We start from the raw sequence: 18,379 nt of genomic DNA on the forward strand, positions 1-18,379 counted from the left end.
CTGTCAGCCAGACTGAAAAGAAAGAGTTTGTCAGCTTTCAAGCCTTTTCATAGCTACTGCCTTGGTACAATATTCAAACTATACAAATCAAATCCCAAATTATTTTTAAAAACTGAACAGGATAAACAATCTAAATGGAAAAGCAAACAGATATCGACATTCACTAAGTGATACAAAGCCAAAGACTGAACAACACTGTTGATAAAGGGATGAAAAACTGCAAAGTATGTGATTAAAAATATAGAGCCAAATCATCCCCTCCACTTGCAGAAGCACAGAGACATTCCAATCTGAGGAGACCAACCCAGATGTGAGGGAGGAAGTATCACTTCTGCAGCATTATCCTCTCAGAAAGGATGGGGATGGGATACATGGCAACATACCTCCTACCACTAAGGAAACACATGACTAAGAATACTGGCTCTTAGTCACTGCCATGTTGCATATTTCTGTCCAACTCCCACAGTCATGCTGATAGGTGTGGGGTGTGAAGGGGTGCAGAGACAGAGGACATCCATATAGGCACTACATGGATTTCAAGAGTTCCATGGGTGGACCTCCTTGAGAGTTCCACAGACAGAGAGGGGCAAGGCAAGCTCTAGAAACCATTTCTACCACCACCACTACAACAGGAACAATTAGTGAGCAGGAACTTGCAGAGTTTTTGGCTTCCTATGCAGGGAATGAGTTGGCTGGCCTACAGAACTGAAGTGCTAAGAATAGCGTGATTTAGCATAACATTCCTAAAACATTATCAGAGTTTAGCAATCTTGACTTCCGTACTTTTTATTTTAAACCTGTGCAAACAAAACAGTTGATATCATACTGTAATTTTAATTATAATTAGCATTTGACATATTCAAAGCACTGTACTGTACAAACATTAACTTATTAGTCCTCAAAATATTTTTATATAGTAGGCACAAAAAATTGTTTCTTTTTTATAGATAGGGAAACTAAAGTCACTTTCCTAAAGCCACAGTGAATCAGTGACAGAGCAGGGATTGGAACTCAGGAGTCCTGACTCCCAACCCTGTGCTCATGCCCTCTAGATCACCATACTTCTTGTTTCTGACATCTTCTCATTAACCTTTGTAATTTTTTGCTTGGATACCAGAATTGTTAAAAAAAAAAGAAAAAGAAAAATTACTGGAGACACTGTCCATGGATTATTTGAAGAGCCCACTTATGAGCACAGAGACAATACCTTGGTGGCACGTATCTGCCTGTGAAGGTCAGTTAGTTGTTGGATTTTGTATTCTAGCTCCGAAATCTGGGCTTGAAGCCATGTCCAACGGCAGCCAACTTTAGCTCGGTCTACAAGCCACTTCCATTCAGAGCTATAGTTGCTGTGAAGAAGATGAAATACTGGTTAGTCCAAGAATACAGACAAGCACATTTTAACAAATGCACTTTCAGCTGCTGCAAGCATCTCACTTGCCTTCAGAGGACATCTAATTAGGTTAACACAATACAACATCAACATCTCATTTCCTTAATTAAGAACTGGTACAAGTTTCTTGCAACCAACGTTATATTCATCATTCAATAGCTATTGCAACTTTCCTATAAAAAGCTGTTTTTCTCTTATATATTCCAAAGCCAAAAGCAAGAGTAACTACTAAACTAGATCATTTAAAGATTTTAAAAGAATTCCAATAAATCTACTAGCAAAACCCAAAAGACTTCTATTTCTGTCAAGACATACTGATGACTTGCACAAGCCTCCATGGATGTCATCTCACTGACAATTCTATTCTAATAAGGCACGACTCAACAGTTAGCAATTATATATGTCATGCTACTCAAAGCTGTAACTGTACAGTAGGTTAGGTTTATTTTATTTTTTTAACCAATTTTATGAGCACAATTACAGATTTGTGTGATTCAAGTGTTAGGTTTTAAAAAATTCCTCTCCAGGACTGTTAAATTACCTACTTGTACAATGTGATATGTATCTGTTTATTTTATGTAATGACTAGTAGAGTTCTAAATAGACCTCTTGATATTATTAAGCCAAGTTCATCCCTGGTGTCAATGAATTTTTGTCAATGTGCCCATTAAGTAAATAGATCACATATGGTACTTCACCCCTCAAAGAGTTATTTTAACATTCAAATATATTTGAATCACAGGGTCACAAAAAACAGTATTTCAACACGTAACTTTTGTGGTACTCTGTGCCTCAAAGCAACACCCTGGAACCCCCATATTCACCACTGTCATATAATTATATGTTTTGTACAAAGTATGCCTTGTGATGTATCATTTTACATCTGCTGAACATTAATATCCTATTGGATTGTATGTGCTATGCTATCATTGTATGTGAAGTTATGATGTTTTGCTGTGTGTGTGTGAGAGAGAGAGAGAGAATGAAATATGTTGAAAGGTTGGGAACACCCACAACCAGCCTTTTAGATATAACAATGGAGGAGCAAGATATCCTGATAGTCCACTAAAGGGAATCCACACTCCCCAGGACTATCCCAGGAACTGTATATGGAGACTTCTCAGTGATAGCACATAGACAATGGAGGCTGCTTGACCCAGCAAAGGTTCTTTCCAGGAAGCTGGAAGAAACTATAAAAGAGAGGAAGAAACATCACCACTTGGCCTCACTCCCCCACAAACTCAAACCTGGAAACATGTCTGGAGGACAAAGACTTTGAACTGGGGAAGTGATCCGGGCTGGAGGAGAATTCCAGCCTGTGTGCTGAAGATCTGTAACCTGTTTGTACTATCAAGGTGAGACACTGTCTGATTCAAATCCTGTTTAGGTTACAGAACTTGAAAAAAACCCTCTTCACCAAGATCAACAACACTAAACACAAGAGAAAGTGCCTACATAGCTGGAAAGAGGAAGCATGAGCCAAAGTTAGTCTTATGTCACTTATATGGTATGAAGTCAGCGTGCCAGTAAAGATATCCATGCTCAGATACCAAATCACAATGAATAAAGAAAGAGCTTGTTAAACTATGAAATACATTATTTGATGGAAACAGGTCATTATCAGTATTGGAGTATTTGTACCCTTATCCTTCACATGCAAAAAAAAGCATGTTATTGTTATTATTTGCAGTATCAGATCTTGGAATAACTGTATTCACAGCCACTTCTGCTATCAAGTATGTATTTATCATTCCCTCTAAAGTCAATATGAGGTGCATGCCCACATCTGAGAGCAGACTTTGGCCTTAAACTATTCTAACTGTAAGCATACACTGTATTCATTTAAAATTTTCATAACACTGTTAAATTAGACTATAATATATATGCCCTTAGGTCACCCTGTAAGGAAGTGTTTCCAGTGATTAGAGTAGGCCACTGGGTATCAGGACTGCCACAACGGTGAAAATTTAAGAGGGGAAAAAAACCGCTTAAGACACATAATTTTGCCCAACTGTGAAAACTGAAATTGATAAAAATAGAAACAATGCTTAAAAATAAACACTGATATCCACTGAAATGATAAAAAAAAATATAAATTGAATTCTGTGAAGCCTACTTATGATGGATACGAGTAGAACACACACAATTTATCCACGTATTCCTTTTGTGTAAAGGACAAAGGGGAATGGGATAAAATAATAGTGAGGATAGAGTACTAGATCATTCTGTATAGTACACAGCTAATAAATTAAGTCATCCCAATAAAGTGGCAACTAGAGGATCATACTTACAGTGAAACTACAGGGAAGGGAGGCTGTAATAAGACCATGCAGAGGGACTCTGCACTCCTATGCATACCTCTGAACTCTGCCCTGTGACTATACATGTGCATGAGCGGGGAGAAGCTCTCCCAAGGCAGGGCCAGTGGGACCAATAACTATACAGATCCACAGAACAAAGCTCCATGAAGGGGTACGAACCTGCTACTATAACATCTACTATAATCTCCTGGTTTACAGAGTGGAAGCCCCATGCTCTAGCTCAGGGGTCTCAAACATGCGGCCCGCGGGCCGCATGCGGCCCGCGGAGCTCTTCCCTGCGGCCCGCGGAGCTCCCCAGGGGAGCTCCGCAGGGGCCCCCAAGAGAAAAGCGGAGGCTCCCGCCTCCGCCCCTCTCCTGGAGCCTCGGCGCATAGAGCGCCGAGTCTCCGTCCGAGCACCTGAGCCCCGCCCCGATCCGAGCCGCGTGGGGAGGGGGCGGGGCTGGGAGCTCTGGGCTGAGCGCTGCGCTCGGCGTGGAGCTCACAGCCCCGCCCCCTCACCACGCGGCTCTGAGCGGGACGGAGCTCAGGCCTCGCCGGAGACGCGCTCGGGCAAGGGGGGGGGAAAGCGGGACCCGCCGGGCCGGGCCGGGCCGGGCCGGGCCGGGGGGTGGGGGAGGGACGCGGGACCCGCCGGGGGGGGGGGGGGGAGGGAAGCGAGACCTGCCGGGGCCGGGCCCGGGCCGGGGGGGGGGGGGACGGCAAGCGAGACCCGCCGGGGCATGGGCGGCAGGTTATATACTTGTGTGGGGCCCGGGCCCCAGCAATATTCAGGGCTGGGCGCCCTGCTCCAGCAATAGTTGGAGCTGGGTCTCTTCCCGCCCCCCCCCCCCCCCCCCCGCTGGTCCTGCCTGGATCGGCCCCGGCCACCGCAGGTCTCCCCCCGCCGCCGCGACCCTGCCTGGAGCAGGTCCCAGCCCCCGCCTGCCACCCCCCCTCCGCGTGTTCCCCCCCCTCCGCCGCGTTGTGTTGCATCCCTGCCTGACAGAACGCAGCGCGCCTCTCCCCTGCCTGCTGCCCGGAGGGCTCCCAGCAGATTTGCTGTCTGCTGCCGCAGGGTCCTAGTGCCTGCCCTCCGCCAGTACTGGCAAGGCAGGCTGCCCTTACCCTGAGCCTCTCCAACCCCAAACCCTCAGCCCCAACCCTCATTCCCCCCGCACCCTAATCCTCAGCCCCAGCCCTGAGCACCCCCACATCATGAACCCCTCATCCCCCTGCACCCTAATCCTCAGCCCCAGCCAGAGCCCTCATCCCCCGCACCCTAATCCTCTGCCCCAGCCCTGAGCGTCCCCACATCACGAACCCCTCATCCCCCCGCACCCTAATCCTCTGCCCCAGCCCTGAGCGCCCCCACATCATGAACCCCTCATCCACAGCCCTCACCCCACAGCCCAACCCTCTTCCCTAGCCCTGAGCCCCCTCGCATCATGAACCCCTCATCCACAGCCCTCACCCCACAGCCCAACCCTCTTCCCTAGCCCTGAGCCCCCTCCTGCATCATGTACCCCTCACTCTCAGCCCCACAGCCCTCACCCCTGCACTCCCTCCTATCCCCAAACTCCGTCCCAAAGCCTGCACCCCCCACCCCCTGCCGCAGCCTGGAGCCTGCATCGAGCACAGAGCCTGCATCCAGACCCCCTCCCCCACCCAAACTCCCTCCCAGAGCCTTAGGCAGTAAATCTAAGTGCGTGTTTTGTCCTTTGAGTGAGGTGCATTACTGAGTGTATATATTTATTAAAACTGCGCGCGCTTAGGGGAGGAGGTGGAGAAGAGACAGGGCAGGGGCGGGGCCTCATGGAAGGGGTGGATTGGGGGTGGGGCCAGGGGCAGCAAGGGGGCGTGTCAGTGATGCGGCCCTCGGGCCAATGCACTAGTCCTCATGCAGCCCTCGGGGTCATTTGAGTTTGAGACCCCTGATCTAGCCCATCAACCTGTCTTCCAACAGTAGCCAATGCCAGGTGCCCCAGAAGGAATGAACAGAACAGGTAATCATCAAGTGATCCATCCCAGCTTCTGGCAAACAGAGGCTAGGGACATCATCCCTGCTCATCCTGGCTAATAGCCATTGATGGACCTATCCTCCATGAATGTATCTAATTCTTTTTTGAACCCTCTTATAGTCTTGGCCTTCACAACATCCTCTGGCAAGGCGTTCAACAGGTTGACTGTGCATTGTGTGAAAAAATATTTCCTTTTGTTTGTTTTAAACCTGCGGCCTATTAATTTCATTTGGTGGAGCCTAGTTCTTGTGTTATGAGAAGGAGTAAATAACACTTCCTTATTTACTTTCTCCACACCAGTCATGATTTTATAGAACTCTGTCATATCCCCCCTTAGTCGTCTCTTTTCCAAGTTGAAAAGTCCCAGTCTTATTAGTCTCTCCTCATATGGCAGCCGTTCCATACCCCTAATAATTTTTGTTGCCCTTTTCTGAACCTTTCCCACTTCCAATATATCTTTTTTGAGATGGGGCAACCACATCTGCACACAGTATTCAAGATGTGCGCATACCATGGATTTATATAGCGGCAATATGATATTTTCTGTCTTCTCATCTATCCCAACGCACCACTTAGGGCAGAATCGCTGCTTTTACCCTAGAGTATGAGAACTGTAACTTAGAGTAACACTGATTTTGTTTAATGGCTACATTTTATTTAAATAATTTAAATAAATAAATTTAATTTTTTCCCACATGACATGATGGGACTATTTCAAAGAAGCTGTTTTTCATCTGAAATACTGGTTTGAATTCCTACTGTGTTGGTTAAATTGCAGCAGGTCAATCCTAGGTGACTTGCATGGAAGAAAACAACAAATAAATACAGAAGAAAAACCAAACCACAAAAAAGCTCAGACAAATGCAAATAAGTCAGAGTATAATCAAACCTATAATTAGAAGGAACTTGAGGCTGATGGTGTAGGGGCAGTGCATTACAAGTCCAAGAAGAAATTCATTCCTGAGGACAGTGGAGGCAGCCTGAGCCTAGATTGGCACTAAATGAAACCAAAATAAATTTATTACTACTACTACAAGTCACACCCAGCCTTCCTTGACTGGAAGGACAGACCTTAGTCCAAAAGCTGCTGACAGGACAAAATGCATGAACAGTAAGGCTATCCTTCCTCCCCATCCCCAAACCCTCTGCATCCCAGCCACCACAAAGGGAAAAAACAAAGAAAACAAAAAACTGAATGAGAGTGTGGAAAGTATTTGCAATTATATTTTAAAATATTGAGTTGAAGTCAGCAAGAATCTTTAAAAAAAAATTCTTTTACAAATGCTACCATTCATCAGTCAGCTGGGAATTATGTTTCAGCATTATCTATAATTCAGCAGTGCCACGAAACCAAATAGGTAACTAAACTGTATGGAGATGGGAACTGCTAACTGAAGTAAAAAGCAGCCTTATGCTATGCACATATATTTTACTGTGAGAGGTTTCCTGCTTCTGCAAATATAGTTTGAAAAACAGGTCTTAAGTAGGAAAGTAATAGTAACGGACAAGCAAATCAAAGAGAACTTAGGGTACAGAAGGAACACAGGATCAGGTTTTGCAGGGCTGGTCCAAATTTGGAGACAGCTGAGCAGTCATTAGACTGGGCCATGCATCTTCAAGGGGCAGTATGTGATGATCTACATCCACCTGCCCCAAACACCTATGCCCTGAAAACTGTGGAGAACAGAGCCTCATCAGGGATGAAGGTACTGGTGAGGATAAACAGCGTGCCCAGACCGGTACATGCATTTGTGGGGAGAGAGTTAATGGACAATGAATGGAAGTTTCCTATAAAACAGAAGGAGGCACAAGCTTTAATGTGCCCACATCAGTGTTACGAGAAAGCAGTAAGAGCAATCTCAACGGTACAAAATCATAGATCAGACTTCAAAAATCATAAAATTGGCTTAAATATCACAATTTTTTGCCTGCCTAATTTTTTCACCTTTAGGGTAGTATCATCCACTCCCAGTTTGTATGAGATCACCTCAGATTAAAAAATTAAACCTTAAATACATATACAAAAATGTAGCCTACTTGTTCAGTACTCAAAGGTGACTCAGCTTACCCTCTCCTCCACTCTACGATGTGGGTAGCTTCCATTCTGTCCTGCGCTATCCCCCCTCTTCCTAGCCTTTAATTAGGGAGGTGGATCGAGAGGGACAGAATGGCAACTTCCTCGAGCATCCCTCCATGGTCCCCCACCACATCTCTATGTGCACTTGACTCTTATTTCTTCCTTTTCTTTCAGTCTCCTACCCCTCATACTTTTTCTCTTTCTGCCATTTCACATTCCCTTGCACCCCGCTTCAGTCTGCCCCCCTGCTCCTCACATTCCTTTAAATGGCACCCTCTGGTACTTCAGTTTCATAATGTTTCCCCTACTGCAGGGGTCTCAAATATGTGGCCCACGGGGCTCTTGCATGTGGCCCGACAAGCTCCCCGCACCCACCCCCGCCCCTCTGCCTACCTGCGGGATTGCCCCCTGTGGCGCTGTGAGCCCCGCACCGCTGTCTGAAGCCGCTGGCAGCACGCCCCTTCGGGCAGAGGGCTCCTGCATTGCCTCCTTCCAGGCACTGCTCCCCACAGCTCCCATTGGCCGGGAACAGGGAACCGCAGCCAATGGGAGCTTCGTGGGAGGTACCTAGAGGAGCGGCAAGAGCAGCGCACACACAGAACCCTGAGCCCCTCCCCCAGGGGCTGCAGGGACATGGCTCCAGCTGCTTCCTGGAACGGAGCAGCGCAGGGCCGGGGACCAAGGCAGGCAGGCAGGGAGCCTGCCCTGGCCCCGGTGCACGCCGCTGCCACCCCGGAGCCGCTCTAGGTAAGTGGCGCCAGGCTGGAGCTCGCACCCTGAACCCCTCCTGCACCCCAACTCCCTGCCCTGAGCCCCCTGCCACACCCCACACCCCCCTGCACCCCAACTCCCTGCCAAGCCCCCTGCCGCATCCCGCACCCCTCCTGCACCCCAACTCCCTGCCAAGCCCCCTGCCGCATCCTGCACCCCTCCTGCACTCCCTGCCCTGAGCCACCTGCCGCACCCCTCACTCTCTTGCACCCCACCCACCAATGCCCTGCCTTGAGCCCCCTGCCACATCCTGCACACCCCCGGGGGCAGCATTGGGGTGGGGACTTCAGGGAAGGGGTTGCATTGGGGCAGGGAAGGGGTGGAAAGAGGTGGGGCAGGGGCATGGCCTAATGGAAGGGGTGGAGTGGGGGCTGGGCGAGAGGCAACGATGGGGGGTGTCAGTGATGCGGCCCTCGGTTCAATGCACTAGTCCTCATGTGGCCCTCATGGTCATTTGAGTTTGAGACCTCTGCTCTACTGCCTCCATACTCTCATTTCTGGCAACTCCATGTTCTCCTATCCCCTATTTGGTCCTCGCATACTGACCACAGGGTCATCATCATCTTTCCAGGCAACAGCTAGGCTTCAGACTCATTGAAAATAAAGGAACATGGCCATTTTGGATGAGAGCACATCTTTGCAAATTTGAAGATGTTAAAAAAAACAAAACCTGAAATTCTTGAGAACCCTTAAAAATAAGTCAAATATCACAAGTACTGATAAAATCATGAGAGACAGCAACTCTTGAAAGTGACAAGTATCCTGATTCCCTAGGGGCCTTGACTAATTAGCTACACAGATTACAGTAGCTCATACCACCTAGCACCGCAGCACAAACAGTAAACACCAAACTAGCACTGGCAGGCCCCCATGACTGAAACGGCATGTTTGACAGAACTGTCTGAACTGGCCCCAATGTCCCCTGCAGCATTTTACGCCAGCGTTACAGCCAGGTTCATTATGATCCCAACACATAGCTAAGCTCAAAAAATTATCAGCTTGAATATAAACATTGCATTGCAGGTCATTATGTGGTAAAAGCAGGATTCCTGCTATATTTCAACAGTACCTCAGTGAAATCTCATTTCCCTCCAAAAATTGATATTTAATAAATCAGACATTACTTATGAAGATAACTGAAGACAGCATAAATTAAAGTGTACACTAAAACATAGTTATGTTGCATAATTAATGTATTTTAAATGAAATTAGCAGCTGGTTTTTGGTATGAAATAAAAATGCTCACTGCTAACAAAAACTAACACATGCCACGGCTGAACAAACATGTCCAATTTATTAAATGACCTGTAAATGCTTTCTCAAGGACTATGTCTTCTAGCACGCCTACCTAATGTTTGTTTTCAAAATGAACTTCCATTGGTCACTGCTGAAGCATTAATTCCCCTGGACCAGTTAACTGTTAAATCTATAACCGCATAATTGGAAAAAAGACTGCTGTTTTATGTGCTCAATGTATTGCATACATTCCAAGCAATCAAAATTTGTTTAAAAATGTGAAAAACTGTAACAAATAGCACTCTCTGATATCATATGCAATCACCACCACATAACAAAACACCGTTTACTTTGACAGCTCAATATAGGTCTTTGCCCAGATCATCACAGAAGAATGACTACAGAGAAAACAGGATAACATGCTGTTGTTTTATGATTACTACTACCAAACAAAGCGATGCACTGAATATCAATTCAATCAAACCTCAATGGAACTCAGAAATATACTGTTATTTCTACAAAAATCTGTAATCACTTCATTCTTCTGGCGCCTCCAGCAATATTATCTTTTCTGGAATTTAATAGATTTCTTTTTTAACCTGATGATTTTTCTGCATAATGGTACATTGCTTCATAACAGATGAGTTACCATTCTCCATATCATCTGCAGACATCAGTAACTGCTTATTACAACAATTTCTGGCACCTATTCCTGATTCCTCCATCCCAGATGTATTGTTACTAGTGAGTACTTTCAGAACTGCATCCATCCAATAATGCATTCAAACACACACACACACGCGCGCGCGCGCGCGCCGCAACTTCTTTTCTAACTTGAATAACTTCAACCAACTGAAAGTTTAAATTTAGCCACAAGTTCTAAGGAGGGTAAATGCCAACTGATATACAAATTCCTTTTCAGGGAACTGATGGCATATTGATATACAGAGGGAAAAAGAACAATCAAATATGATTTCTATTTCTGTACCTCCACATAACAGTTCAGAAGTTACAGGAGTAAACTGCAATCCCCCAAATAAAGCAAACTAAGCTACAGAAGAGATCTGAGAGTGAAAACTGAAGAAAAATAGAAGATCTCTAGACAGGCATGACTGGCCTGAGAACCTGGCAACCAAAAGTTTTATTCACCTAGAGAAATAGGAGAATGGCACAGCAGCCTCACATGACTCCTCATCTGAGGTGTTGCATGTTCCAACCTAACAAACTGCAACAGCAAATACTATCTACAGTATGGGATAAGACAGTATTTGCATCTATGGAATTCCTGAATGCTCATAATCACCTGGCTAGAGATGTCTTGAATGCTTGGTAATCTGAGTTAGAGCTCAATACAAAAAAGGCATCCAGTTGGGCAGAAATCCACGATCTAGATCACTCCAGAACTGTTAGGGTAACTGGTTAGGTGACCCAGTACGTCCTTTCCATCTCTAACCCAGGATTCTGTTTAGACAGTTCTGATAACAGTAGAGCACTGCATGGTAAAAGGCCAATTCATGGGGTCAGATTGAACATTAATTCCTCTGGAATTAACAACCCGTGGAAATATAATTAAGCATTAATCGTCACTTTTAGAAAGAAATGCAAAATTCATCTCTCTCTCTAGATCTTTAGTGCCAAAAGTTCAATATTGAGCATCATATGGCCTTTTATAGCTTCAACCACCTCAGTGCCTTCCACTAAACCTTAGAATCTTTCCGACTAGAACTACAAGGAAGAGGGGAAGGTGAGCAGGTAGTGGGAATATGCAGAGGCAACACCCTCAGAGATCCATACTTACTGGTAACATCTCTGTCTGCTTTTGAAATGCCCTCTGCATATGCCTATATTCTAACTAGACTACAACACCCAGGAATGTTGGTTGAGAAGTTCCAATTACACAAATATTGCAGAACTGCCCCTGAAAAATAAGCATGAGGTCTAGATGCAAAGTCAAGACACAAGTGACAGAACAGAACTCAAGATGGCAGCCCTACAGATATCTACAACAGAAAACATTACAGAGGAAGGCTGCATTAGCCCTACTAAAGTAAACTCTAAGACCATCAGATACCGACTAGGGCAGGGGTCTCAAACTCAAATGACCCCGAGGGCCGCATGAGGACTAGTGCATTGGCCCGAGGGCCGCATCACTGACACGCCCCCTTGCTGCCCCTGGCCCCACCCCCAATCCACCCCTTCCATGAGGCCCCGCCCCTGCCCTGTCTCTTCTCCACCTCCTCCCCTAAGCGCGCGGCTCCCCGCTCCCTCCCCCCTCCCTCCTGGAAAGTGCTAAGCGCCACCAACAGCTGTTTGGCAGCTTGGCGGTGGGAAGCGCCTGGAGGTAGGCAGAAAAAAAAATGAAGAGTAATATAGTAGTATAGTATTAAAATATAGTGTGCTATTAAAAGTCAATTTATTAACTTTTTTATTAACTTCTTTAACTGTAATGTGAAACGTCAGTGCTAATTTTGACAGTCATTTCATTTTTGGCCACTTAGCTGGCAGCGTTTTGCATCAACCAGAGCATCAATATTAGGTTTGATATCCTGAGACGAAACCAATCTCAGTGTTGCTTGCAAATGTTCATCAGTGAGCCTTGACCTTAACACAAATTTGTTAATCTTCATGGAAGAGAAAAACTGTTCACATATATATGTACTTCCAAACATTGCCATTATCCTTGCAGAGGCAGAGAATAACATGGGAAATCTTTCTTGTGAAAGAAACCTGTAGAAATCTGGAATTCCAACATCTGTATACTTCTGCTTCAAAATCGTGTCACACTGAAGCTCCACTAACTCCATCTGCATTTCCTCTGCAACATTGTCAATTTCAACAGCAAATGGTGTGGAAAAAAGTTGAAAATGTGGTTCAAGTGCCTTGAAATCTTTAAACCGCACATCAAACTGTTTGTGTAAGTTAGAAATGATCTCTGCATATTCTTTCAAGGATTTGGGTTCAACTTTTCCTAAGGAATTCAGAGTTGAGAAATGGACCAAATTGCCAGCAGTCAGCTGTTTCCCCCATAAAGTAAGCTTGACTTTGAATGACTTAATACTGTCATACATCTGTGTTATCACCTGTTTTCTACCCTGAAGTTTCAAGTTCAGTGCATTCAGGTGATCAGTTACATCTGTTAGAAAAGCAAGGTTGCAGATAAAAGTGGAATCAGCAAGCTGTGGAACCTCCTTGTTTTTCATTTTCATGAAGGAATCAATCTCCTCTTTAAGTGCAAAAAAACGCTTCAAAACATTTCCACGACTCAGCCATCTAACTTGAGTGTGATACAGAAGTTCCCCATATTCACTGTCCATACTTGCTAGAAAAGAAGTGAACTGTCTGTGATTCAGCCCTCGTGCACGTATAAAATTAACAGTTTTAACAACTACATCCATAACTTCTTTCATTTGTAGACTTTTACTACACAGGGCTTCTTGGTGCAAAATACAATGTATACTGGTGAAGCTAATTCCTGGTATATTGAGGCTGTTCAGTTTGGTCTTCAATAATCCAACCACACCAATGTTTTCAGAGCACATTGATGGCGCACCGTCTGTAGCCAAAGATACGAGTTTGTTCCATGGCAGCGCAACTTTTTCAATGCACTCTTCCAATCCTTGAAATATGTCACGTCCCGTTGTGGTACCCTTCAGTGGCATTAAGTCTAGCAATTCTTCAGTTATATTCAAATTGCAGTCCACACCTCCAATGAACACTGCACACTGTGCGGTATCTGATACATCTGTACTCTCATCAAGAGCAATTGAAAATACTTCAAAGTCTTTTGCCATTTGAATCAATTGTTTTTGCACATTATCAGCTAAATCCGTTATCCTGCAGGCAACTGTATTTGCAGACAAGCTTATGCCTTCAAAAACTTTCTTCCTATCAGGACATAAAATTTCACTGGCCTTCATAAGACATTCTTTTATGAATAAGCCTTCTGTAAAAGGTCGCGATGATTTAGCTATCATTTCGCTTATCACAAAACTTGCTCTTACTGAATCTTCGCTAGACTTGTTAATCCCTGAAAATAAATTTCTTTGCTTGGCAAATGCTGCTTTAAGTTGCTGAACTTTTTCCTCTCGGATTTTTCCGGTGAATGCATCATATTTTTCACGGTGCATCGTGTCATAGTGCCGACGCACGTTATACTCCTTGGGAACAGCAATCGTTTGCTGACAAATAAGGCATTGAATTTTATCTTTTACCTCTGTTAAAAAATATAAATTCTCCCATTTGTCTTGGAAAACTCTCTTTTCTTCCATGAGTGTTCTTTTTTTTGACGAAGTCATTTCCAAGCAGTTTTAACAAATATATACACTCAGTAATGCACCTCACTCAAAGGACAAAACACGCACTTAGATTTACTGCCTAAGGCTCTGGGAGGGAGTTTGGGTGGGGGAGGGGGTCTGGAGTACAGGCCCTGGGCTGGAGTTTGGGTGGGGGAGGGGGTCTGGAGTGCAGGCTCTGTGCTCGGTGCAGGCTCCAGGCTGCGGCAGGGGGTGGGGGTGCAGGCTTTGGGACGGAGTTTGGGGATAGGAGGGGGTGCAGGGGTGAGGGCTGTGGGGCTGAGGGTGAGGGGTTTGAGGCATTGGAGAGGCTCGGGGCATTGGAGAGTCTCAGGACTAGGGCAGAAGGGCAGCCTGCCCTGACCCTAGTGCAGGGGGGCGCTAGGACCCTGCGGCAGCAGGTGATGCCGGAAGCCGGCATAGCGGAGGAGTGGAGTCAGCGTGAGCTCCCGGGCAGGCTCCCGGGCGGTGAGGGGGCAGCAAGTGGGGGCCGGGAGACACTGGGGGGAGGCGCGTGGGGGCGGCAGGTGGGGCCAGGGGAGAGACCCGGCCCCAAACATTGGGGAGCAGCGCGCGGGGAGCTTAGGCACAGAAAATAACTCAGGGAGGGGGGCGGGGGTGAGGGGAGTTTGGCGGCGACAGGAAGTAACTGGGGGAGCTCCGCGGGCCGCAGGGAAGAGCTCCGAGGGCCGCATGCGGCCCGCGGGCCGCATGTTTGAGACCCCTGGACTAGGGTGACCAGACGTCCCGATAAAATTGGGTGGTTGTCCCACAATTTGTCTCGATATTTTGCTCCGCTGGCAGTACTGTTTTTTGCTGTATTCTTTTTCTGCTTTGCCGGCAGCACTCGGCTTTTTTTTTTTTGCTCCGCCGGTGGACACCCCCCCACAATGTGTCCCGATATTTTCTTCATCTCATCTGGTCACCCTAGATACCGACAGACTAGCTAAAGCATAACATGTTACATAATCTAATACATTTTAAAATAGGCACTAAGTGAAAATAGCATTACCGTTACCCTTATCCCCAAATGTTATAGACACTTTTGCTGGCTTCCTAAATACCTTTATTCTGTCCAAATAAAAACTTAAAAGCCTTAATAAATACCTAGAGTATGAAGCACACTTACTTCCTTGGAAGAATGAGGTTCCAGAAGATGATTTGGAGACTGATGGTCTGGTTTAAAAGGAATTCAGACACTAGGTAAAGCATTTAGATGAAGTAAAATCTATGTCTTTATGGAATGCATGAAGGGAGAATTAGCCACAAAACCCTGCAAACTCATTCACTTTTCTCATAGATGTAGTTGCTTTTATTATTTATAACAACACTTCCCTTACCTAAATAACACCTTTAAATTGTTTAAACTGAAATAATTTTAAATATCTAGACCAAGGTATTTATTAAATGTGGGTGTCTAAAGTTAGACTCCTAAATCCATATTTAGTTGCCTAAATAAGGCCCTGATTCATGAGAGAAGTAACACATTTTTAATTTTAGCATATGACTTAAGTTAAGCACATGCTTAACTGCTTTCCTGAAAAAGGGCCTGACTGTCCTGAGCATGTGCAGCTTCCATTGAAACCAATAACATCTATAAAACCAAGATAATTCTCTCCTACCTCACAGGAACGTTTCAAAGATAAATTAATTACTGTTTGTGAAGTGCTCAATTACTATGAGAAGCACCATACAAAAAGCTTATAATTAAAATAGCTAACTTACAAAGCTTAGTAAAATACAAAGCCAATGATAAATCATTAATTTACTTCAGGAATAAAACTGTTTTCAATGTTCCATTTAATTAGGTTTGTGAGGTTATCATGTAGGCACACACGTGCAATTATTAAATTTTCTGTTCTGCCACACTATGTTAACTGATTGTATATTAATTCATCACTTTCATAACAATAATGCCAAGTTTTTATTTATTATGCATTCAAAACGTATCTAACAGGCTTTGTTGACATTCTTGGTTTGAGATCCTTGCATGCCACAACATGTCAAACCTTCTCCTTTACATTAAAATCTTTCAGTCTGCTTCCAGCAGCTGTGAAAATATTAATATAATTATAGGTTAGGAATCAGTACCTTTACTTGCAAGTACCCTGCTTTCATATGATAAGACATTAATCTTGCTCAAAACACAAGTTATTATTGCATTAGGTCAACTGCAAAAGTGAAAATGAACATGTGTAAAACCTTAAAGAGTTTTTATGCTTGTCTTACAGAAAACAAACCAATTAAAGTTGACTATATTCTAGAACAGGGGTAGGCAACCTATGGCACGGGTAGTGAAGGTGGCACATGAGTGATTTTCAGTGGCACTCACACTGCCTGGGTCCTGGCAACCAGTCCAGGGGGCTCTTCATTTTAATTTAATTTTAAATGAAGCTTCTTAAACATTTTAAAAGCCTTATTTACTTTACATAAACAATAGTTTAGTTATATATTATAGACTTATAGAAAGAGACCTTCTAAAACCATTAAAATGTATTACTGGCATGCAAAACCTTAAATTAGAGTGAATAAATGAAGACTCGGCACACCACTTCTGAAAGGTTGCCGACCTCTGTTCTAGAATACTACATTCTACTTTACTATTTGGAATACAAGCATATAGAAGTCTGGCTTGTCTCTTCCTCTGTGCTAATGATAATTCTCCTCCTATACCTCAGGGAAGGGCAGCCAGTAAGAGAGAGAGAGAATAGACTTTATAAATTTATAAACATTTTAAAAATCAACATGTTAGCAGTTATGAATTTATATTGATTTGAGTACTCAAGAAATATGTTTTTTTATGCAAAGGTGAAATTTCCTGGACTTGTATAGTAAAGATGAATTAAATGCTGAACACTGAAAACCACAGTTGATTTTTGCCCTTAAGATAAAAGAAAAATTGCCAACAAATAAAAATAAGAGCAGTATTCAGTCCTAGCAGACTTTTTGCAATAAAGCCCAATTCTCATCACAGATGTGTGGTATATTACTGCATTTTGCCAAAATGATGCCTTGATCCTGTTAAACTGCAAAAATTGACTTTTTCTACCTTTTCGAAGATTCAAAAGCAGGCAAAGATGTACCCATCATCCCAGACCCTAAAGCAGTGTGCCTGGTGAACTCAATTGATGTTGCTCAACAAACCATGACAAGGCTAACAAAAACACCTAGAACAGATTAGATCTGGAGGCATTAGGTGGGGAATATTTTAAAAGCAGATTTACCATCTCTTCTCTCTCTAATCAAAAAACCCAAAGAGAAAGATCAATTACTGTCTCCATATATTCAGACTTACAGAAGAGTTGCAAGATGCAATAAACTAAGGTATGTCCTGACAAAGCAGCAGATTCCAATTCAGAGAAGACAAAATTACAGTAAATCTGCTTCTTAGTCAGGCTTGGAATTGCTGGGAAGTAGCAAGGTGTAAAGAGAATAGGAGTACTTGTGGCACCTTAGAGACATAGGGTACGTCTACACTATGGGATTATTCTGAATTTACATAAACCGGTTTAGCAAAACAGATTGTATAAAATCGAGTGTGCGCGGCCACACTAAACACATTAAATCGGTGGTGTGCGTCCACGGTCCGAGGCTAGCGTCGATTTCTGGAGCGTTGCACTGTGGGTAGCTATTCCGTAGCTATCCCATAGTTCCCGCAGCCTCCCCCGCCCCTTGGAATTTCTGGGTTGAGATCCCAGTGCCTGATGGGGCAAAAATCATTGTCGTGGGTGGTACTGGGTAAATGTCATCAGTCACTCCTTCCTCTGGGAAAGCAACGGCAGACAAGCATTTCGCGTCTTTTTTCCCTGGATTGCCCTGGCAGGTGCCATAGCATGGCGATCATGGAGCCTGTTTTGCCTTTTGTGACTGTCACCGTATGTGTACTAGATGCCGCTGACAGAGGCGATTCAGCAGCGCTACACAGCAGCATGCTTTTGCTTTTGCATGACAGCAGAGATGGTTATCAGCCATACTGTACTATCTACCATACCATAAATTGGTAATAAGATGATCATAGTTACCAGTCCTTTTGCACTGCACCATTTGCTGCTGTCATAAGTGCCCCTGTCTGAGATCAGCCAGGGGCGCAAAAGCCAAAAAATGGGAATGACTCCCTGAGTCAATCCCTCCTTTTTGGTATCTAAAAATAGAATCAGTCCTGCCTAGAATATGGGCAAGTGTACTAGAGAACCACTGTATCATAGAACCAGAGAGCACAGCTGCTCTGTGTCAGATCCCACAGAAATTATGAGCTGTATGCTATTCACAGGGGGTGCTCCTGCAACAACC

At 44.5% G+C, this 18,379-nt stretch overlaps 1 protein-coding gene across 2 annotated transcripts in view; it reads right to left on the minus strand.

Annotated features, from left to right (window-relative positions):
* KANSL1L (KAT8 regulatory NSL complex subunit 1 like) overlaps nucleotides 1–18,379 on the minus strand; it is a 100,491-nt gene that overhangs the window by 64,359 nt on the left and 17,753 nt on the right. For both annotated transcript variants that reach the window (XM_045031985.1, XM_045031984.1), the window contains exon 3: nucleotides 1,208–1,349. In XM_045031985.1, coding sequence (XP_044887920.1) covers nucleotides 1,208–1,349 — 142 coding nt within the window. The remainder of the gene's footprint in view (nucleotides 1–1,207; nucleotides 1,350–18,379) is intronic.

This window comes from Mauremys mutica, chromosome 10, assembly GCF_020497125.1.
Source record: "Mauremys mutica isolate MM-2020 ecotype Southern chromosome 10, ASM2049712v1, whole genome shotgun sequence".
NCBI lineage: Eukaryota > Metazoa > Chordata > Testudines > Geoemydidae > Mauremys > Mauremys mutica.